The sequence below is a fragment of the Anarhichas minor genome, unplaced genomic scaffold (assembly GCF_050575085.1).
Source record: "Anarhichas minor isolate MPS153535 unplaced genomic scaffold, ASM5057508v1 ptg000067l, whole genome shotgun sequence".
Lineage (NCBI taxonomy): Eukaryota > Metazoa > Chordata > Actinopteri > Perciformes > Anarhichadidae > Anarhichas > Anarhichas minor.
The window spans coordinates 2,617,972-2,642,018 of record NW_027466513.1 but is presented as its reverse complement, the minus strand read 5'-3'; the positions used below and the strand labels follow the sequence as shown (position 1 = coordinate 2,642,018).

General features: G+C 42.3%; 2 protein-coding genes across 2 annotated transcripts in view; one reads left to right on the top strand and one right to left on the bottom strand.

Moving 5' to 3' along the window:
- The window catches only part of luzp2 (leucine zipper protein 2), a 165,840-nt gene extending 162,253 nt beyond the window's left edge, over positions 1-3,587 (bottom strand). The window contains exon 1 of the mRNA XM_076078547.1: positions 2,911-3,587. Coding sequence (XP_075934662.1) covers positions 2,911-3,587 — 677 coding nt within the window. The remainder of the gene's footprint in view (positions 1-2,910) is intronic.
- A 16,746-nt stretch (positions 3,588-20,333) lies between these two features.
- lingo1b (leucine rich repeat and Ig domain containing 1b) lies at positions 20,334-23,004 on the top strand. Its single transcript, XM_076078717.1, has one exon. The coding sequence runs from the start codon at positions 20,334-20,336 to the stop codon at positions 22,203-22,205; it is 1,872 nt and encodes a 623-aa protein (XP_075934832.1). The 3' UTR covers positions 22,206-23,004.
- Positions 23,005-24,047: the final 1,043 nt, after the last annotated feature.

Genomic DNA, 24,047 nt, shown 5'->3' with positions numbered 1-24,047 from the left:
TATTATATTTATGAAGCTACCCCAGCAGTGATAATAACAGCAGGTGACAGGGCAACACCGTAAAAACACTTCCACTGAAGGTTCAAATGTGTTTACAAGGTATCCCTAGTTATTATAGCCACTAAGAGGTGAAATCAAACGGACTCAACAGTGAACCGGGAGACAAAACTAAATAAATCAGGAAGTATAAGTCTTTCTTCAAGCTACTAAGATGTTTTGGAGGAGGCCTCTGAGAGGTGAAAGGAGCCTTCCAGGTTGTTGCTTCAGAGTGTGCCAGAGATTTTGCCACTTAGCCGATCATGAATTTGTAATGTACTGTCTTTACAAGTGTCCCCATGTAGAGATTTAGCACAGTGTTGCTACCAAATTAAAAGCACCATTATTAATATTCTGTGAGTGCAGTAATCGAATGATTGCATTTAGAGAATAACACGTTGTAAACATTGTATTAAACGATTGGAGAGAGCAGCATCTCTAGTAAGAGCAGATTTTGCAAACATATAATATGTGCAGGATATACGTATATAGTTATTCTGCTGCTCAAATGTTTGGGGTCACGCTTTTAGGTTGTATTAAGTCTTTCTTTTACAAATAGATGTTGATTTTTAATAAGGGTTTGCCAAATAACTCGTGTTTTGTTCATGGAGAACAAACAAACGCTGTACGATGGTTCAACCAGAGTCACGAGTGAAAGGGCTGAGAGAGCCAAAGAGCAACAGTTGAATAAGAATAGAATAAATCACCAGCCATTGGTGAAAGAAACTGGAAGCTTTGTTCCTGTGTCTCAATAATGTCTTTAACAAGCTGGAATATTATCAGGTGTGTAGTTCTAGCAAAGCTCTTCTTAAACTGTCACAGTAGAGGGTTAAAGTAGGGTTGGCACCATTATGACACTGGATCACAGGATATTAGCTGAACATAATATGAAGAGACAAATCACAGTTTGAACCTCTTCACTCTAACCACTGAGTAGACTGCAGAGCGCCCAGAGAAAAAACGGCTACCAAATCAATTTAGAGCCCGGTAGCAGGCGACGTGGTGGTTCAGTAATGATCGAGGGTCACTTTACGCTTGAAAAACGAATGCATGCAAATATGGTTCCGACAGCATTCTCCCATCATGCCACACGGTGGGGACTTCACCTGAAATGGATCATTCCAGACTTCTTCTTTCAAATTTAAATAATACATTTGGTGATTCATACTTTTTTGTTTCTGTTGAAGTGGTAGGAAAGAGGAAAAACATCAATATAACAGGTAATCCCAAACTTCTGAGCTGTAGTGTACACACACACATAAATTAAATACACGTATATATAAATATGTATAAATAAATTAGTGCTGGGCAAGTTAACGCGTTAATTTCGCGTTAACGCATTCATTAATTAACGCCGACAATTATTTTATCGCACGTTAACGCATTTTTTAAAATTTATTATAATTTTTTTATTTTTTTTTAATTTATTAATTGAAAGACAAGAGACAATACATAGACATAACAACAAGAGGATGACAAAAACAGTGTGATAAAAGCCAGCAAACATCCTATAGTCAGTTGTGTATGTATGCGTGTGTGTGTGTGTGTGTGTGTGTGTGAACGTGTGTGTGTGTGTGTGAACGTGTGTGTGTATGTCCTTGAGCCTTTTGAGATGGAAAAAAATAAATAATAATAATTAAAAAACAACAACAAAAAAAACAGGTAAGTATTTTTAATTTATTATTATTGTAACAGACTGTCTCATGTTTATCGTTTTGTATTGGAGATGATATGTCCCTTCAGGGTTGCCGTAGAGAAAAGGCGACTTCCGCATCTGGTCGAGGGGGGGCAGAAATAAAGAGAGAAGCTGCACCAGCTGTTGCTCTCCCTGGAGACTACTGGACATCACTGCGGTAAAGTCAGCAGACACTCAGATCTCAGTGGTCAACTCAGCAGACACTTACACTTTAGTGCACCTATATGCTGAAATTCACGGTAAACGCATTCAAACGGCACAGATCGGGAGCGAGCGAAGGACTTTGAAAGTTAGCGGAAAGATTCACGTGAGACAACATCCGGTTTCTTCAGACGAACATCCGGTTTTCAGAATAAGATGCCAACAAAGTATGAATTATATTCACATTAAGTATAAAACATGCTGCCTGCATCTCGTGAACCAAATGTTATTGCCCTTTTGTTCATATAGCAGTACTTTTAAAATAAAAGTGCGCAATACACTACTTTTGAATTCATTATTGAACTTTGCCATAACAATGCGATTAATCACGATTAATCGCAAAAAATCCATGCGATTAAATATTTTAATCGTTGCCCAGCACTAAAATAAATATATATGCACAGTGCTTCAAGTAACTCGTATGGAAACATGACTTTTGCTCAGTGAATCCATTATTTACAAAAACATTTTAATGTTTTCTTGTAGCAAATTGAGACTACAATCTAAATGTCGTTGTGCAACCCTGTCGTACATTGACAAATAAAAATCTCTACCTAAGGGTTACAAGGGTTTTAAAGTTGAACTATTAACATGCTCCGGCACAAACCCCAGAGCTCCGAATAAACTCAGGAACAGATGTTTAAAAGCTTTTCGCAGCACTTTAGCGTTCCTACACAGTATTCCTATTCAGTGTTTGAATTAAGTATGTGGTAAAAAGCAGCAGCTCATCAGTTGGATTATGTTAGAACAACATAGAAACCGTCTTCTTCAACTGCAGTGCAAAAGCTATAGTTTAAAGCGTCTACATGCATCGTCAGCTGGTGAGGATGCATCATTCTCCATGTAGTCATTCGTTTCATACATCATCCCGACCTCGACCGCGATCCCCAACGCTGTCATAGCGGACACTCTACGAGAGCTACCGACCTCGAGCGCAATCCCCAACGCTGTCATAGCGGACACACTACGAGAGCTACCGACCTCGACCGCGATCCCCAACGCTGTCATAGTGGACACTATGAGAGCTACCGACCTCGACCGTCATCCCCAACGCTGTCATAGCGGACACTCTACGAGAGCTGCCGACCTCGACCGTGATCCCCAACGCTGTCATAGCGGACACTCTACGAGAGTTACCGACCTCGACCGCGATCCCCAACGCTGTCATAGCGGACACACTACGAGAGTTACCGACCTCGACCGCGATCCCCAACGCTGTCATAGCGGACACACTACGAGAGCTGCCGACCTCGACCGCAATCCCCAACGCTGTCATAGCGGACACACTACGAGAGTTACCGACCTCGACCGCGATCCCCAACGCTGTCATAGCGGACACTCTATGAGAGCTGCCGACCTCGACCGCGATCCCCAACGCTGTCATAGCGGACACTCTACGAGAGCTGCCGACCTCGACCGCGATCCCCAACGCTGTCATAGCGGACACTCTACGAGAGTTACCGACCTCGACCGCGATCCCCAACGCTGTCATAGCGGACACTCTACGAGAGCTGCCGACCTCGACCGCGATCCCCAACGCTGTCATAGCGGACACTCTACGAGAGCTGCCGACCTCGACCGCGATCCCCAACGCTGTCATAGCGGACACTCTACGAGAGCTGCCGACCTCGACCGCGATCCCCAACGCTGTCATAGCGGACACTCTACGAGAGCTATCGACCTGTTTTCTTTGCAAACCCTCTCAAGCCCTTTGAAATGGAATACTTTGAGTTGATGTGATTAGCGACATTTCCTCTCTGATACGCTTTGCCGATATTGTCAGACTCTCTTCTTCCTTTTTTTGGTTACTTTGCAGCGCAAACAGTTGTTGCCGTACGCTGGAATAGCAGCTTTTTTTCTGCAGGATATTCCGCCATTGAAACAGGCTTGTGCTTGCGACTCTATTGGTAGAACAGCCAATAGGTACGCCCTTTATCTGAAACGAGGTGTGATTGGTCAAGGTCTCCCGTCTGAGCCAAGAGGAGGTGCTGAACTCTACTTTTGTCTCAGACAACCTGAATTACAAGATGCTGAAAGGATTTTTTTTTTGACCAATGTTGCCAAAAACACACTCCCTTCCCCAGCTTTAAATGCGTATGCAAGACCCTTCTACACAATTCTTGTACATAAAACAAGTCCGCTGGATACATTTTGAAAAAGCTTGCTTAATTAATTAGCTAGTTAGCCGCAGCTGATAAAATCTGCCATTGAGAGTCATTCTGAACAGCAAAATTGATGGTTGCCAGCTAAGATGCTTACTTTCCACTGAAATAAAAGGACCCATTCATATATTTTTTTTTCAAAGACATTGAGCGTTAACTCCGACATGTAATCTGCATATGAACGAAAAGGTTGACCGGTGCAGCAGCAGTAACTCAGGAGCAAAACTTTGAACCATTAGGAGAAACATACATTTTACAGTCCATCAAAAGCCGCATGAAGGTATCACTTTGGATTAATTGATGTGGGCGAACAGTCCGCCGAGCAGAGCCACAGACAGACACACTAATGCACGTTGCAACGGCATCATTTTTGGCTTGAGAAGCTTTTAAAAGGATGAATGGGCTGCCAACTCACTAGAGCCGCGTTAGGCAGTCTCACCGCGAGACAGTAACTCACAGCCCTGTGCTAGTTGCAATTCTAAAATCTGCATCTCAGTAGAAAGTTATTGCACATGTGTGGATATCAATAATGGGAATAGAGGGCATGCATTTTAATAAAGAGAGCCCTCCCTCTATAATCAAATATCTATGTAGTTCAGTATTGAGTTATGTCACATCACAATGCAAACTTTCTGTCTCAGGAAGAAATCATTCAAAGGCTGAGGGTCACATGGTTTCCCATCCGCTGACAGAGAAATTGGAAAATTCATAGCACCACTGAATGTAAATGAAAATGTCATGAATCAGCTGTCCAATCTTTTCTAAGTGGCCATAGTGGGCACGGTGCCGTTCAGAACGTTAAAAAAAACTAAAACTAAAAACGAGAGACGAATTCATCTTGCTCCGTGTCGTGCGGTCCTTATCGTCGGCGTCATCCATTCAAATTTCACTCGCTCACATTTCATCTGGTTTTATATCTCACACTGAGGCATAACTCATCTCCTTTAGATTAGCTTCTAGTTGGCGAAATGAGCCATAAATATCTTTTATGTCGTATTGGTGTGGAGTGCTTCTCCCTTTTTTTCCAACAGCCTGAATAAGTCTTCTCCCCCTCTGTGTTTTATTGTACAGCAGAGACGTCTTCAGCTCTGTGTACGGCTGTTTGTCCTGCAGATTTAGTACAAAAAACACACTTGTAGAAAGGTGCACGTGGTGTGAGATTAAATTAAAATGAAACAAAAATAAATCTCTTTGATATAGATAAATAAGGAATCAAATGTGTAAAATTGAAATGTAGATGCCCCCTTTTCGAAGCCTCACAACATTTGTCATGGAGTTCATTCTGTGGCCAGCAGCCCTTCGTGTCCACCACCACTCCACTAAATCCTCAAGCCCCCCTAATCTCCCATAAACACTCCCTGACTGTGGAGCTTCCTTGGCATTGCCAGCATGCGTGTGCCAGCCCCACATACCCATTAGGACCGTTAAGCCTCAGCTTCTCACCCACCCCCCACCGCTCCTCACGGCACAGGTGAGTTTTTGAGATGGGCGTTAATCCTCAATCTGGCAAGAAACCTTTAGTGCAGAACCCTACTTATCCACCCCGATCCACCACAGTCCTAAATTGCTTGTCATCACCAGCAAAGGTTTGCATGTTGGAGAAATTGAATTTCATTTTGCTCCATATATCCTTGTAGTTTCATCGCTCCCTCCTCCTCCATCTCCTTCATAACCTCACTCCACTTCTTTTTTTTTTTTTTTTGCTCATCTTCATTCCCCTGCTTTATTTGCGTGTTTCTACTTCCCCCTCTCTAACCTCCTTTTCATCCGACACCACACACACACACACGGCACACTAATTGTTTTCCCAGCCTGCATCCCAGTTAACCCGATCATCCCAGTGCCTCAATAAATAGAAGAAGAAAACAAAACTAGTAAATAAAAATCAGAGGAGGATGCTTCCGGTGCGATCAACATTTCTATTTCTTCTCAACTCCCCTTCGCCGCCTGAGCTCTCAGCCTCCCGTTCTCCCAGTACACTGCAGCTCCTCCTCCCACCTCGCTCATCAGCTGCCCCTCCCTCCCTGCCTGCCTCCCTGTCTCCCCCCGCTCTCTGTCTCCGCTAGGTGCAGCATGTATGTGAGCGCGTGTGAGCCAGCAGAGCCGCCTGTGTGTTTACATGTCAGCCTATCAGTGCTGCCGGATTTAGAGCATCTGGAGAGGACGGAGGCATTTTTTAAATGCCCCACGGACGAGGGATTCTCGCCGCTCGCACACGTCCCTCTTCCCTCCGCGTGAATCCAGCCTGCATTGAGTCCCGCATCCCTGTCTCCATGCTTTCGGAGGCATTTTGAATTTCCTTGGCAACATGGAGCTGCCTGAATTAGAATTCTCTGCATGACAGTCCTGGTAAGTGCTCCGTCTCTATGGTGGGCTCGGAGCGCTGAGGCATTGGATCAGATTTATTATGGTGCAGTGGTGGCGCCGGGGGATCGCCAGGGAGAAAATTAACGTTGGGAAATGAAATTGTGTATCGTGGGCAACTGGACGGGACGGAAAGAGGGGGCAGTTATTCACTGAGGAGGACTCCGGGTCTTATTTGTGCTTTGTCATCCAGATGGGTTTCATTTCGCTGTGTGATCCGGGGTTGATGATGAGTGCCATGCGACGTCTGAATGTACAGTATGCAGTTTAGGTGTTTGCTCATGGTGTATATGAATATTACATTGTGTGCATGGATGCTTGCAAACACACCTGCCTTGTTTCTGTATATATCACAGCTGAAGGTGTGAGGCTGAGCAGCAGAGTGTGTGTTATTGGTTTCTCTCTGAGTGCCAGGGTGGTTGTCGTTGCTTCCCTAATCTGCCCTCATACATGTTCCTTCAAATGCCAGTAAACTCATCCCGACTCACACTTATTCATTCTCAGCAGGCTTTATTTATTTATTTCTCCTGTTGGGTCTGGCTATGAGGGATCCGATGCAGGTGTTTTTGGATTTGCCACAGGTTAGATGGATGGGTGTTAGTGGTGGTGGTGATGATGGGAAGGGTGGGCGTTGGGGAATGATGCCCGGTGATCATGTATGCAGGCTGAATAAATAATCTCTCACAGTTTGATTTCTAATGCTTGAGTTTTGGTAATCATGGCTGCAACGGACAGCAATGAGTCGACTCTTCCTCTCCGGCTTCAACACTAACAACCTCTGCGAGCCACAGACCCCTGATGGTCTCCGAGTGAAGGGTCTGCTCTTCAAGTCGGGGCTTTATGAGCCAGACAATGCCCTTAATTGGGGCCCTGAAATCAGGTTATGACAGCTGATTGGAACCTTATTGGTAGTTATTAATGCCTGTTACTGTCTGAGCACGTCTGCCGCTCAAAAGCACTCAACGCAATTTTGCGACGGACTGAAACGAGCATGTTTATGGCTGGAATTTCCCGATTTAGATCTGGTGAACAAAGGCATGACTAGAGCTAACTGTTTGTCAACTGTCTACATACTGTCGAGATGAGTTTGTTTGCATTATGCAACATGTATGCACATATGTCTGTATGACAAGACTGGACAATATACGATACATAAAGTTGTAAATATGTGTTGCAGTAAAATATGTTTGAGTTACTGCAATATTTTTTGCAGTTAGCTAATGAGGATCTAAATAAACAAACAAATCACAACCTTGACACATTCAGCAGATACGGAGCAACACGCAATCAACTGGAGTCGTACTTTTTATGCCACTGATGAATATAAATCCAATATTTATACATTTCTAGCTCCGGTTTGCTCTTATATACATCTGCCACTTCAGCTGCTAAATGCTACAGCTGGACACAAACCAGTGAGCTTTTCTTTCTTCTTTTTTTAAAACTGAAAACAGCTGCCTACTGTGGCTGTGAGGTTAAGTCGATTATATTCAATTTACACTACACAAGCGCTTATACAAAAACGGCTGCACACAGGGGTAGCCCAATGGGTAAAATGGCAAACATGCTTCAAATGCCTATTGTTGAAATACCTGTATAAAAGCACCCCCCCCCCCCCCCCCCCCCCTCTCTCTCTCCCCTCCCAGTCCGAGCTGCTCGGTGGCTAACATAATTAGAATAATAGGAAGTTGTGTGTGTGTGTGTGCGCGCTAGTCCATGCTGATCTATTTAAATTGTCTACAGACGTTGAAGCAAAGTGAGCGTGTGCAATCTATAGAATCCAGAGAGGTTCCTAACTATACGCTCCTCTCAGATAGTGCATACTTGAGAAATAATAAGCACCCTGGAGTAGGAACTCACCGACATCTCAGGGGGAAATAAGCTCAAAGGGTTCTGCTGATATATCTCGATTCTATTCAACTGCAGCAACTGATGATAAAATGTGGATAATCACTTCATTAACAATTCATTAAACTATTAATGCTAGTAAAATGATTAGGACACATGCAGGACTGTGGAGCCTATACTCCAGTCGATTCCATTACAAACTGAACAAAACAGCTAGACTCAAAGCAGTGCTGGTGTTCATTTTGTTTTCCTCCACAGTGCTTTGTTGCATGCTGTCATATGCTTTATGTTCTGTGACATACCGCTCTATATAATACTGAACAATTTTCTCACGGTGAGATCAAATGGGGATCATCAAAGCCAAGGTAATGTGTTTACAGAAGGATTTCAGTTTTACTGGCATTTCAAATGGAATAATAGTCAAGTGGACAAATCACGCGTTGGAGGAAGTTATAACCAGCAGCATTTTATGGGAGACAAACGCAGTAAGTGCATTAACATGAAAGCAGGTTGTTTTGTTCCAGAGTTCACTACATGTGATCAACGGTGGGTAACAATAGCTGCGTTTCCATCAACTGGTTTGTAGCGAATAAACTTGGCTACAGCGTAGTTTCATCAGAAGTTGGCGCTGTAGGCTACTAATACCTGTAATCCGCCAGTAGAAGGAGTAGAAGTAATGAACCAGAAACAAAACAAGTCGGTTTGGCCATTTGACTCGTATACGATTGAAAGAAATTCCTGAAGACCTCTCTCTATTTTTCTATCGGGCAAGTTTTAATTGTTCTTTCATGTCAGCTACTATTGGCCATGTTTCACGCTGTCTGGAGACGAAGACGAGCCTTCGCACTTTGTGGCAATATCCAGGAGGACACCACAGCTCATCAGTCATGTGACTTAAATGTTCGCTATGTCAGAATTTATTCGGCAAGGGGGTTTCCACAATCAATTTAGCGCTTCAACAATTTTTTCGACATTTTTCTTCCATTGGGGAAATTTCATCAAATTGTGCCGTTTTCATTATGCTTTTCTAATGTGATACTTCAAAATGCACACATAAATATGTAAATGGAAAGATACAGAATGACTAATCACCTCCGTCTGAAGCCTTTGTAGGGTCTCTTATGGTCTATTTGTCTGCTGTTTGATTCTGGGCTGTAATAATAGAGCCTGTTATTTACAGCGACAATCAGGGCACTCCTGCACATAACAGTTCATTTGCGATGCCCCAGAAAAGAGCGGTGTACAAAAGTGGCCAGAACACATCCAGGGTGTTACCATTAGAGCGTTCTCTGAAGCAAGGTCCATCTGGAATCCAGATGCTGCCACATAACGGGTAACATCAGTCGCCTGGAGAAGGAAACGGCGAGAGTGATTGTGGTTCATGCCGTGTCTGCTGGACGGCGAGGTGACAGACTGATTCAGATCCGTCACAGGATACTCAAATTTGCGTCCTAGAAATGTATTCAGAAGGGCACAGTCCTGCTGCTCGGCAGCAGGCTGCCTTCCTCATTTAAATTTAATAATAACAGCTTTATGCAAAATATGAGGCAGTCAGGAGGCTGGTAGGATGGAGGACTGAGGTTGCCTCTTGTTTGTGCTCCCGGCTGGAGTCGAGCTCCAGCACAGCAGAGCCTTTATGATACAAACTAATCACAGAGGAACTCTTGCAAAGAGTCCCTTCTCTTCCCATTCGTCTGTTCATCTCGTCATTTTGTTTGGCAGGTATTTATAATACAACCGACACCGGTGGTCTGGTTCCTTTCACTTGACAGAAAAGACTTGAAGGTTTATCGCACCGTCTTTCTGAATTCTCAAAAATGTGAGGACTGCAGTACGTAATTAGGCCTTTGGAATCTTTTTGCCATGTTTGTTTCTTTATCAACACCTGGGCTGATGCATTCCTTTTAAAGAAACCGAGGCAAACAAGTTGAAGAAAGCAATTTGAACACACTATTGAAATGATTTGTTTAGTTTCCTTTTATCTGTAAAAAATGCGAGGCACTTCAACTTCAAATTTGTACTGTAGCCGGTGATTATTGGCTGAGTGATTTGGTGTGAAAACCTCTCAAAATCTCCAATTGAGCTTTCTGTGGAGGGCTGCGAGAGGCTTGTTTGAGTAGAATTGTCTTTAGCACGGCATTTAGCCCTCTCTTCTCAATTCCAGTCCAAAACATCTTCTAATCCCTGATGGCGAGTAGGGAATAAAGGTTTGTGTAATTTCCAGCTGATCCTACTTGACTTTAAAGAGGAATGGGTGTTAATGAAGACAGGAGCCTCATTTGTAGTATCACTGTGAAGACTTTGTCAATGAACCAAGAAACAGATCTGCATGGTAAGACTGTATAACAGGTTAAACACACTGCCAGGTGGATTCCAGGCCCTGTTCTTCCAATATATTAATGAGGATCAGGAGAATTAAGCCGTTTGAACATTGCTGTCATGGATCTGATCCTGTTGAAGAGTCCATCAGGATGAAAATACCTCAGCATCTTTCATTAGATCTCGATATATTGATATATAATGTAAGGTAATGTAAAATAAAAACGCCTTTGTATGGCAAATTAAAACTCCAATAAGCAATGTTTTCTGTATACACACTGAATCAAATGATGCCGTAAAAGGGTTATAAATACTGCTGAATGAATAGCCCAGTCTGCAGCTCTGAGCAGCTTCTTCCAGTTTATTGTTTTGGTTCACCAAAGCCCGACTGGTTGGGTCCCTCTGGCTCTCACTGACCTCCCAATGTAAAACCGTGGGCAGCTGCTCCCAGCTCAAAAGCTTCTAGCTCAAAAGCTCCCACACACTGATTGTATGCTACCAGCCCAGTGTGAAAAAGTAGAGTAGAAGTAGTCTTTCAGAGAGTCGAGTGCCTGGCAAAGACCGTCGGACATCTAGGAACCTAAAGAGACTTTTTTTTTTGTAAGACCCAAGAATGGCTCAAATGAATGTGATTACTTGATCATGTATCACATGGCCGAACGAACTGCCCTGAAGAATTAAAGTCCAACACATTAGTCACAAGAACGCCACAGAGCTTCAAGGCCGTGGCTTTGTTTTACAGTTCATTTGCAATGTTTTCATGAAAATCCTGATTCTCTTAATCTCACTGTATTGAGAAACAACATTTAAGTTTGATCAAACACATTTCAATTCAGCAAATCCAAACCAAATTATCAACAATCTATAGTATGATAGGGTAGGATACAATACAATACAATGCAACACGTCACGCTAAACCTACAATTCATATTTATTCTGATCCAACTACAGAAATTCTAAGTGACATCTATGAACCCAGTTGGAGCTTTCGGATGAAGCTCTATTGACATGATTCCCTTTGCCTACACTAGGGCGCTTCAGCATCGCGTGATTTCGGGTTCTTACTTGCATTTTAGAGTGTAAGTGTGATTGCTTTGCTTCCCGTCGCCAGCTCTATCATCATTTATTGGCAAAAATAACAAACAAGTTTAAAGCTGTTATTCAAATAAATAATTATTCAGGCCGGCAAAGTAACCATTTAGATTCCCAATATATGTGATCAGTTTATCCAGTAATGCCTATTCGTAAATTCACGTCAACATTTTTCGAGCTGTGAGGAGCTGCTGGCTGTTTGAGACGTACAAAAAGCACATGACAACAGTGTACTCTCAATGCCAGAAGGGGTACAAACAGGTCCAAACTGCATGGTTAACCATGGAATACAAATAAATTCAATCAAGAACCACCAATTTGGTCAAAGCCAGATACATAGCCAGATACAGAAGACGCTCTCTAGATGAACTAATATTTACAAATTTCTCTGTCTACCGTTTATCACAAAAACACTGTCGATGTGCACTTTTGCATGCAGTCTGATCAGCAGCATGTTTCAGTACTTTTGTAGTTCCTCATAGCAGAGCCATCTCCACCAAGAGACACTGCGAAATAATAAGAAATGGGCTCTTATGTGATTTCAGGCCGTTTTCATACGCCGTCCTCCCAGTCGCTGATGGATGTGGTTCTGTGAAGCCTTCCGATCGCCGCAGTGTAGCTGCTGAATGCTCCCAAATAGTATGAATTGTTTGCAACGCCCCTAGCTCTAAACCGTAACAAGGAAAACAATTGCTTTCAAAACTGAAAGTGAATAAATGGGCGGGGGAGCAAAAGGTGGAAAGGTCTAACCCCAGCCAATCAGGATGAGCCTATTAAAGTTCCCTGCCGGCATTCACTTACAGTTCAGCATATTGTCAATTATTTTTTTAGAATTGCTTATATTCAGGAACAAGCCATCAAAAACCTTCCACGGTTCCACAAAACAATATTTTGTGTCAAATGATCATTACATTGACATACACTCAACATACAATGAAGACCCACTGAAGCACAGAGTTGTGATTGTAGTAAAATGTTTTTATTCAAGCTCGGCTGACACCCACGCGTTTCGGCAGGAGTCGTCTTCAGGGCGTGATACGTAGGTGTTAGCTCAGAACTCTTGAGTGCTTTGGATTTCCCTTTGTCTTTCTACGCGCCTCGAGCCATCGACTCCAAGCGGCAACTTTGTTTGCTGAGTGAGATGTTTTATAATGATTTTTTTTTTCCCTTTTAAAACACAATGTTTTGACAGCGCTGCAGTTGTTCATTTCTGAGATGCTAACATACTTTATTGATTGTTCTGAAAAGACAAAGACCGTAAGGATTAGACATTTTAAAATTCATGGATTGAGAGTCTTTGTCTGCACGGCAGAGGGTTCAGGCGAATGCGCTCTGTTGAAGTTTGTCTGTTGGCATATTGACCATTTTTAAGCGTTGAGAATGCACACAAATCCATCTAAATTAAAACACGTCGCACCACCGCGATGAAGGCAGGCTATCCGAAAACATTAGGTGATCTTAATAAAGCCAGATACTGAGAAGAAGTGCGTGTTTTATTTTTGTTGTGGCCTATAGAACCAAGTGTGTAACTGGGAGTCTCTTGTTGCTGTGATACACCATAGTTCTTCTATCTAGAGTTGTAATTCCATAAGGGGCTCTTTTTCTAGAGCAGACATTTTGATTCGTCGCAGCAGGAAAAGCTGTTATTACCAATGACATAAACGATGGATGCACAATACCAGGACCCTAAAACTGGAGCAGCTAAATGGAATTCAGCCATCATTATCATGTGTACCCCTACTGTGACATGTCAACATGTCTGAATGAAAAATACCTGATTATTGAAATTGCTAGAGCCGGCTGACCTGGGCACCTTTTAAGAAATGCTGTGGCCGCCAACGATGAACTACCGCTGATCAGGTCACGATAAGGTGAGTGTCAAACAAACGATGGAGGATGTAAGGCGATTAGTCTCGTCCACTGACACAGGAGATGAGAGGGGCCTTCTGATCTTGATGCTGGTTATTTCCAGGTCAGTAGTATGGAGGATGAACACGTGAGGAGGATGCAATTCTTACTGACTTTGCTATTGGCCGGCCCCCTTGGGATGCCTTTGAACATAGAGCTGGTCCTGTGGAGGTGTGCTACACAGTCTGCAATCTGGACATGAGGAAGTATGCCACTACAGGAGAGTACATACGCAGCAGAGAAGCCGGTGTTAAAGCTCATGCTAATTATTGCTTTATTCTGCGAGAAATACAATGCAGAGACATTTTTTTTTTTGTGAAATGTGTTCATGCAATTAGAAAATAAAAAGCTTTTCTCATGATGGCACTGATAGTTTTTCTGTTTTCATTAGATTTGGGATTGAATAAGTATTACATTACCTGCTTGGCCAGCATCCGCCACTACCAGCCATTCTTCCTGTCAACTGGATGAATGCAGTGTTGGTCAGAGTGCAGTAAAGATACTTTTAAGACAGACGGAGTCAATTGGACAGCCTAATGGAGACTGTTGTTTTCAGTTCCATTAACCACAGTGATAGTTTAGGTGGAGAACAGGCTTCTATGATCAAATGCTCCGTGTCCCCGGGCATCTTAGGAAACATTAATCTTCAGTGTCACCTGTCAAACTAAAAACCACCCGGAGAGAATGCCAAACGCTCCGATACCCGCATGAATTTGGATAATAGGATAAGCAGTCTTTAGGTTAGGTTTTTATTTGCCCAGTCACGGACCTCTGCTCCACATCACCCCCCCAGAAAAATACATATAAATCCATAGTGCAATTTATCAGTCTGGATTGCTTTGGTTTGAGTTGCCTACTTTTGGAGATATTGGGGATTCTCTGGAGTAAATGGGTCATGATTTCTGGAAAGAGACATTGCTCTTGAGTTTTACAAATGTATTTCTTTGGCGCTTTGAGCACCGCCAGCCGATATAGTTCCATTATAATGGAGAGAAGGCAGACATCTCTACAAACCTCCTCTCCCTGCCTCCTGCTGTTCTCATATAATGTTATGAACAATTTTATGATTCTTTGATCATGATTGTTAACACAGCGGCACAGAGCTTTGCAGATGCTCTCCGGGATACTTTTTGTCATATCTCACCGGTGCTTTATTCTGTCATTCCAATTATTCAATGCGGAAAAGATGGGTAGCATGTTTGCCATTGGTGCTAATGTAAAGCACACAGAGCTTCTCATGTGTGCTTTACACATGATTAACTAATAATGTTTTCAGAAGATATAAGTTCACATTTTGCTCTGATGGTAGTTTCTTCTTGTCGGTAGTCCTTGTATGTATAGAATGTGTTGGTAGGATGACGGTGAGAGAGCCCCAAAAAATAATTTTACAAAAACACTGCAGAAAGCTTGTTTTAATAAAAAAAAGTGTTCCGAATACTGCAAAAAGAAGCTTCTGTGCATTTGCTGTAGATTATCTGGACTCCTCTAATCTCTGTTGACACCATCTCCTATAGTGTAGGTGTGCTGTGTGCGGTAACTTGGGAGGTAAAAGTGTGTGTTTCTCTAGCCCTGCTAGAGAGAGGATACTGCTGTTAAAACAAAAAGAGAAGGAGAGCGGGAGTTTACTGACCCCATGCAGGTGTGTTTCTGCATCTCAACAGGAGTCGTTCACATGCACGCCTTCTCCAATCATTTGATCCTGGCATGGTGGCGCGTCAGGCCATGCCGCTTCTTTTTTGGCTTGCAGGGGTTGTTACCTTTATCCAACGCTTGCATGGAGGATTTGTTTTCACGGGATTTCTCATACCTCACCGCTCGTTCCTCTGGAGGATGCAGATTAGCTGGCAGTGCGGTTCTTAAGTGTCTATATTCACCCTGCAAGTATTTGATCATTATTGCGGGTCGTTGGCTTTATGTAATAGCACAGCTGTTGGTATGTGAAGCTGTCGCGTGTCCAGATCTGCACATGGTGGAGATCTGTGTCCCATCTGCAGTTTAGACATCACATACTGCAGTACAGTCTACTGAAAGAGACATTGTCACTTTTATGCAGCCCACAAGCTTTTCTTGTTTGTTTGCTTTTGGACTTTCAAATGTTTGCCTTTAATTTGTCAGTTGAACACAAACGTGTGATTTCAGGCAATCTTTTAAAATCATTTTGACTTGCTACTTGCTGCTGTAGCTTCCTTTTCTTTGTTTAATCCTCTATTCTCTGAACAATAATGAAAAGTTGTTTGGGAATTGTTTGCCAACGACAAGTGTGAGAGAGGTGCTGATGAGCACATTGTCCAAGACTGTAATGAAGAAGATGGATGCTAGAATCAGAGCGCAAAAATAAGATTAACGGACCATAGTTGATCCGTGATTCGACGCAGTAAAAATGAGTACTGGGCGAAGGTTATAATGACATCACGATGTGTTCAAATGTAATCTTGTCAAATTTAGTTTTTGGCAAGAAACTTTAAGTTGTTTGAAGGACTTAAGGGGTTTCACAGCAATATAAAATAGATGAGAATAACACGAGATCCAAGCAGACTCTAATACATATTAATGCCAAGATCTTTCAAAGAAATAAACAATAAACATACAATCTTTTATATTGTGTATTTTTCGCCTAAAAGGACTCATCGACGATTCGCAATCCCTGTCGATCGGCAAACAAACGTGATGGGGCTACGTTTTGTGTTCCATTGCACCCCTGTTGATGAGATGAGCCTTTATTGATCCCCGGGGGGGATCACAGACTGAACCATGTGTGAGGTGTAAAAACTTTGTCCACAAAGACATTGCAGGTTTTTTCAGGTCAGTAAATGGTGTTTCCCAAAAGACAATGCTCTCATGACAAAATAAAGTAAGACCTTCATGAAAAGTACAGCTGTACAATATGGCCAAAACTTTCTATCCCTATGAAATTAATATCTTAAAGCAAGATATATATATAAAGCAAGATATATATATATATATATATATATATATATATATATATATATATATATATATATATATATATATATATATATATATATATATATATATATATCCCGTTTTGCTGATAATTAAGTAAATAGTCTACATGTAATAAGCACAAGTCTATTTTTTGTATATTTCTGTTCATTAAATACTTGAAAAATGTATGTAAGAGTATTTTCTCATTTAATTAAGAACTTTACAGCAACATCTTTGGTATGTGCTTGTTATTATTTTGTTTTTTATGTTACGATATTGAGATATATGATTTCATCACAAAGATTCCACTAAAACACAATAAATAATATTGAATTATGGCCCAGCCCTGTGAAAAAGGACCTCAAATCTAATTGAATTGAATACAATTGTAATTTAATTACAACGCTGCAAAAGTTGGGACATATGTTTGAATGTCAATAAGCAGCATTTGTCAGCTATGAAAAGAAAACCAAAAATAGAAATCACAAATCAAATCATCCGTGCCCCAAACTGCATGCACATCAAGCAAAACAAAATGCTAAATAATTCAATATATCAAGGGAAATACTCTCAGAACTCAAGCTGCATTGATGATTCGAGACAGATGTCACAAGTTGGAACTATCCGACAGGGACACGGCAGACAAATACAGTACAGTTTCCACTTCCTCATAGTGTAAATATCCCGGTTTGTTTAGCACAACCGGCGTACTTAAAAGCAACCAAAGGGCATAAATGCACCGATGCCTGTAGCTCACGTGTCTGCATTCTGCCTGCAGAAATCCATTGAACCATTAGCGGCACACACCTCTCTTCGGTTTGCCCCGAATCAAACCACGAGGCCATGTGAGAGGAGAAGCAGGGATTCAAGGCAACACGAGACTCATGGCGAGCTGAGACATGCTTTTGAGAGAAGTCTGTGACAGGGCGAGAGCTCCGCGGAGAAAACGCAAGCAGAATCACTTTTCTTCTCTTCACCACAGGAAATCATTTCAATTCAGATCTTTTTTTTTTTTTCTTATGAAAGGTAACGAAAGCATTTCAGGAAATTATGAAAACCACTTAGTTGGGTATGGGAAAAGAGCTCGGTTGATGTTACCTTCACTGGCTTATGACTTACACGAGACAAATGGGTCACGTGACCGGCGACTCATGTGAATCACGTGACTAATGACTGACGGGACAATGGGTGAGTGGCAGAACCCTGTGTCGTGTCAGACGGGTGAGGAGCACTGACCGGCCTGTGTTCATGTGGCGCATCGGGAGTGAGAACGGGTCGAAATATAATATGGAGACTAATGGTGAGCCGAGACATGCTTTTTGAGAGAAGACTACGGCAGGGTGAGAGGTCCGCGGAGAAAATGCAAGCGGTCAAACAAGGACAGGAGAGAGGAAAAAGGGCTGCACTCCACTCCTTCACTGCATATCAAGAGCTAAAATGGATTTCTTACTTCAATTCAAAGACTTTAAACCCCAATCCAAAGACATAAAGACTCAAAACGGTGTATATAAGGTAGTAATTGAGAGGTCACTTGCCAGGTCTATCTTTTTCACAATCTCAGCTCGAGGTCAAAACAAAGTGGTGATACAGCGAGCAGATCTGAGCCGTGAGGCCAGGCTCCACTGATAGTATCCCTGCCCTCACGACACTATGAATCATACATCATGCATGGTACTCCAGGGAGAAACTCACCACCGCATTCGCTTTTGCTTGTTTTTTTTCGATTAGCAAGGACATCAGCGAGCCGCTTCTTGACTCATGTGGCCGAAATATAAAATCACACTCACAGATAAACACGTCACCCATTTTCTGCTTTTAGTATAATTTTTCCATTTCACTCAAAGGTTTAGCATCCGTCACAACGGATCAAAGGTAAATGTGCGCTTGTCTTGTCTGAGAAGATATTTCGCCATCCCTTTACACAAGTGTCCATGCCATCCATCTGCAAATTCATGTAATTAGTGCGAGACTGGAGTGGGAGTTCACCAAGGAACCACCGATGGACACTTAAGCTTTCATTCTGACAGTCTGTGTGTATAGAGCATTGTACAAAAAACAGCACACACACACACACACACACACAACACACACTGGACTGACACCCCGATGCGTCTGACATATACAGCCAACAGAAATGAATAGCTCTGGAGGAAGTGAAAACGGAAGCTGCAATTACCGTTTTCCATTGGAACTACTCAGACCACAATCCGAACTGCTCCAGTCCCACGGTTCCCATTCACACAGAGGGTGATGTTTAATTTGTGTTTGTGCAATAAAAGCGGAATCGTTCTAAGCTACGCTATCAAGTTTAATATATGTTTTAAAGCTGCAAAAGCGTGGTAGACAGCCAAAGAGCTTTCTAAAAGGCACTACACCGATAATTTGAAGCGCTCCCACCGAAGCACTTTTGCGAGTGAGTTACAGACAGAATACGCAGTGCCTATTCAGCGCCCACGCATGATAAATATTCTGACAGACTGTATTATCCTCTCATAATGAAAGTTCCTCTTTGAAATCTAAAAGACACAATTCTGTACATCAGTGATTGTTCTTTCATGATATCACGATAATGTGGAATTTAATTAGTTCCCCGTTGTAAAGCAATATACTACTTGTCTATCACATCACACCAATGTTTTGCTTCAGTGTTCACCTGTTTTTGTTCAGATAAAAATGCCAAAATGGAAACGAATCACAGCCGGATTTCTCTTACTTTGCATGAGGCTGCTCTCAGAGTGTGTCCCACCCGTTAAAGCTTCGACTGAAATCGCGTGATTGATGGGAGAAGCAGAGCTTGAAGGTTTTAGCAGGTTAAAGTTCCCCCGAGTCAAAATCAAATAGGGGTTTAAAGTCCTCTGACAATCGCCCTCTCTCCATTTATCACCGCTTGGCAGCAATCTCTGTTTTCTGTCACCGCAAGGTCAGGAGCTCAGCAGTGGCATAGGATGTGTTAAGTTTGCAAATAATTCAGGGAGCCATTTAAAGATATACCACGTCATTTTCTTTGCTGCTAATTAAAAAACAGTCTGTGTGAGCGGAGACAATGTGTCACTGATATTGGCAGTAATTGTGTTCAGCATGCTCTGAAGTCAGACGCGCAGCAGGGTGGTTATATTGTGTGACCAAGTCCTTTCATTGATTGGCTGATTTCATTACTTGTGAGGAAAATCACCATAGTGAAATGTTATGCAAGGAAAGGCTGATAGGCTCTTAAAGGTGTAAAAGTTCTGATGTAAGAAATGTATTGAGCTCATACTGTAGGTTATGTTAAGAAAATAGACTAAATGGTGCCTGTAACATGGGAGGACTCATTAGTATCAGACAATGGTTCATTGTCACAAAAATTGTAATTGTAAAGCAATGTTTATCAAACCTTTTATGAAATGTAAGGAAAGCATTTCAGTAAATTAATTATTAGACAAAAAAATACAATCAATCCTTTGTTATTTGTATATATTTGGGCAGACATATCCAGGTAGATATGTAAAAGTCTATTCACTGACATGGTTTCCATTTAGCTTTTGCTTCCTGAAAGCTGTCAGGAGTGTGTTCAGTTAGAATCAAGGACACACGATAGTTATTCACACATTTAATAAAAAACATAACGGGATCGTGGGCTGAATAGGAGCCTGATTTGGTGCAATTTTCTAATCTTAGAAACGAATGACATAGATGGCATGTTCTCCATCTGTTAATAAGAGATGACACGGAATTGTTCAATATTGTCATTGCCATTTGTTTAACACCACTCCTCTTTCTCCATGTCTCCACAGGTAAGCAGTAGGATGGTGTTGGGGGAGGCAGGAGGGCACAGCTACTTGGTGGCATGCTGGCAGCCCATCCTGATCCTCATGCTGGGCACCGTCCTTTCCGGATCCACCACCGGTTGCCCCTCCCGATGCGACTGCAACGGTCAGGAGCGCTCCGTCGTGTGCCACCGACGGAGACTGGCAGCTCTTCCCGAGGGCATACCCACCGAAACAAAGCTGATGGACCTGAGCAAGAACCGCCTGAAAACTCTGGGGACCGAGGAGTTCATTAATTACCCTCAGCTGGAGGAGCTGCAGCTTAACGAGAACACGATCTCATCCATTGAGCCTGGGGCTTTCGGCAACCTTATGAACCTTCGGACTCTAGGTTTGCGCAACAACCACCTCAAGCTCATTCAGCTGGGGGTGTTCACAGGCCTGACCAACCTCACCCAGCTGGATATCAGCGAGAACAAAATTGTCATTCTCCTCGACTATATGTTCCAGGAGCTGTACAACCTGAGGGCACTGGAGGTCGGTGACAACGACCTCGTATTCATCTCCCCCCGATCATTTCATGGCCTCAGCAACCTTGAAAGCCTCAACATCGAGGGATGCAATCTGGCCTCAGTGCCCACTGATGCCCTGAGCCATCTGCATAACCTGCTGTCACTTCGATTGCGCTATCTCAACGTCACTGTCATGAGGGATTACTCCTTTAAGAGGCTGTATCGGCTCAGAGTGCTGGAGATTTCCCAAATGCCTGCCCTGGATACCATGACCGGAAAATGCTTGTTTGGGCTCAACCTCACATCACTGTCCATCACAAGCTGTAATCTTACCGTCATCCCCTACCAAGCCATCAGTCACCTCAGATATCTCCGCTTTTTGAATCTGTCTTTCAATCCCATTCATACTGTGGAAGGGAACAAACTGTTCAATCTCCAGAAGCTTCAGGCTTTTCATTTGGCTGGTGGGAGATTAGCTGCCATTGAGCCCTACTCTTTCCGAGGACTCAACCACCTCCGTGTACTCAATGTATCCAGCAATAGCCTGAGCACCATAGAGGAGTCTGTCTTCCACTCAGTGGGGAACCTGGAAACTCTGGCGTTGTATGAAAACCCGTTGGCCTGCGACTGTCGCTTGCTCTGGGTCTTCCGCCGGCGGTGGAGGCTCAATTTTAACAGACAACAGCCCATGTGCGCTTCACCAGAGGTTGTTCAAGGAAAAGAGTTCAAGGACTTCCCAGATATTCTCCCTTCTGACTATTTCATCTGCCAGAAATCCAAGATCATGGATTACAAGGTCCAAGAGAGCCATGTAGATGAAGGAACTACGGTTCATTTCACTTGCCAAGCTGAGGGTGATCCGGTCCCTGTGATAATGTGGCTTTCCCCTAAGAAGGACTACATCACAACGAAAACTGCGGGTTCAAGACTTTCGGTGTCTACTGAAGGCACATTGGAGGTGCGTTACGCCCAAATCCAAGACAACGGCACCTACCTGTGCATTGCAAGCAATGCAGCGGGCAACGACACCAAAGCTGCTCACCTTTTTGTGCATAGCTACTCCCCCAATTGGCCACACCAGCCAAACAAGACGTTTGCCTTCATTTCAAACCAGCCCAGCGAGGAAGGTGCAAATGTGACCCGGGCCTCAGTTCCATTCCCGTTTGATGTAAAGACCCTCATCATCGCAACCACCATGGGATTTATCTCTTTCCTCGGAGTGGTCCTCTTCTGTCTTGTAATATTGTTCCTCTGGAGTCGAGGGAAACACAATACAAAGTCAAGTATAGAGGTTGAATATGTGCCCCGTAAAGAGGAACCAGAGGAGGCCAGTCCAACTGAGGCACCCATACAATTCAACATGAAAATCATGTGAACTTCGAATGGAGGCCATGTAATCGTACAAACTGCAGTCGGGATGCATACTATTTTCGCTTCAAATATGTACTCGGTTTATGAGCGATAGAAATTGCACAGCAGCAAACGCATTTTGACACTATACCCTCGACTTCTTTTTTTTTTTTTTTTTTTACTTCGGGGACTGAATCTTTAAAAGCAAATGTTGAATTTAAATATTCAAATTTCTGTAAATTTGTATTGGCAATACTCAATCAGTATGTTAACATGCACTCAACAACCAGATTACTGTGTTTAACCAAGTTAAGGTAAAGGTTAAAATAAAGCACATGGATCACAGCTGCTGGATTTCCAGAAATAAACATGATAGGCGGGATACTGTCTGGAAAGATGTGGAGATCAGTCTGCAGGTACAATCTTTCTATTAGCACAACTTAAGAGAAATATGTTGTTGTTGGGATTTTGATGCCGTCTTTTGCTTTGATTGATGTACAAAGCACAATAACCCAGCTGCTGTTGCTTGAAATGCTTGTTGAACAGTTAAAAGTCATTTCTCCATTTTATATTGTCCCATCAAGTAATTGACGGGTACGACACAAGCATTAGGGGTGGTATTAGATCAATGAAAAAAGGATAGTGAATATAGTCATATTTTAAGAAAATAAAGATGTAGTTTCCAGAAAGAAGTTATTAAATTACAAACATATACTTAAAATGTTGAGAGAGGAGAGTAACGGTATTATAAGACTTAAGTAATAGTTTTGTGGAAAAGATCTTAACATTTAGAGAAAGAAGTTGTATTATTATAAGAAAATTCCATGTTTTGAAAAAACATATTTTGGGATTTTGATTCTCTGAAATTGATTTTTTCATTTGTTTTTATTAAGAACCAGTTGGAGCAGAATAAAATCAGCAGAGTAGCCCGTATCTCCATTACTTGTCATAGATAAGCAACTTTGTCAACTGGGCTTCAACTTTACTATACATCACTTTTAATAACTGGAGTATTTCATAATCTGGTAACAGTCAAATTGAAAATCTGTGCATGTTAACACACTGAGTGAAAGAAAAAAAAAAGGCCAGTCCTACAGTATGTGCTCCTTTCTGCCAACAAAGGAAGTTTGTCATTAAATGTATTAACATGTTCAGCTATACATATTTTTCTGTATTCTATTCTTTCCTTGTACATTATGCTATGGCACAATAGTGACGCTTTTAATGGCTGTGAGTTTTGAACATAGTACAATCTAAAGAGCAGATTAAGATTAAGTTGGTGTTTTTGACGTGGCTAAACCAAAAGAGAGTGTTACAGCGTTTCAGAGTGCTCCTAAAAGTCATGAGATTAACAATTTGTCATCAAGTGTAACAAAAATAATTTGTTTACCCATTTGGCAGCTCAATAAGTCTGAGCACTCTGTCCAAGTCCTGAGGTTATATTGTCACCGGTGCTTCTAAAAAATGCTGACATTAATCATTTTTTGCCTTAAGTAACCCATTTTCCAGCTTTTCAGCTGAGCACTACCCAATATTTATGCGTTAAATGGAGTTTTATGCCATAGGGATGTTATGTTGTCCAATTAATTTCACAGTCAAGGTCTGCTCTGAGGATAATGTGTTCATTAACTCTTAAAGTACTTGTTTAAATGGGATGGGCAGATGGAAATTCTATTAAAATAAATAACATTTTATACTACGGGGTGCTTTTTTTTATGCTAATCTACTCTAAAAAATGAATGTGAAGACACATTTTTGAGAGGTGATCTACTGTGCTGAAAGTGAAGGTGAAGTGAAGGAAAGTCCACAGTGCTCTTTACTTAAGAGGCACAAAGTGAAGCACACACTGAAAACCTCTTAAATCCTC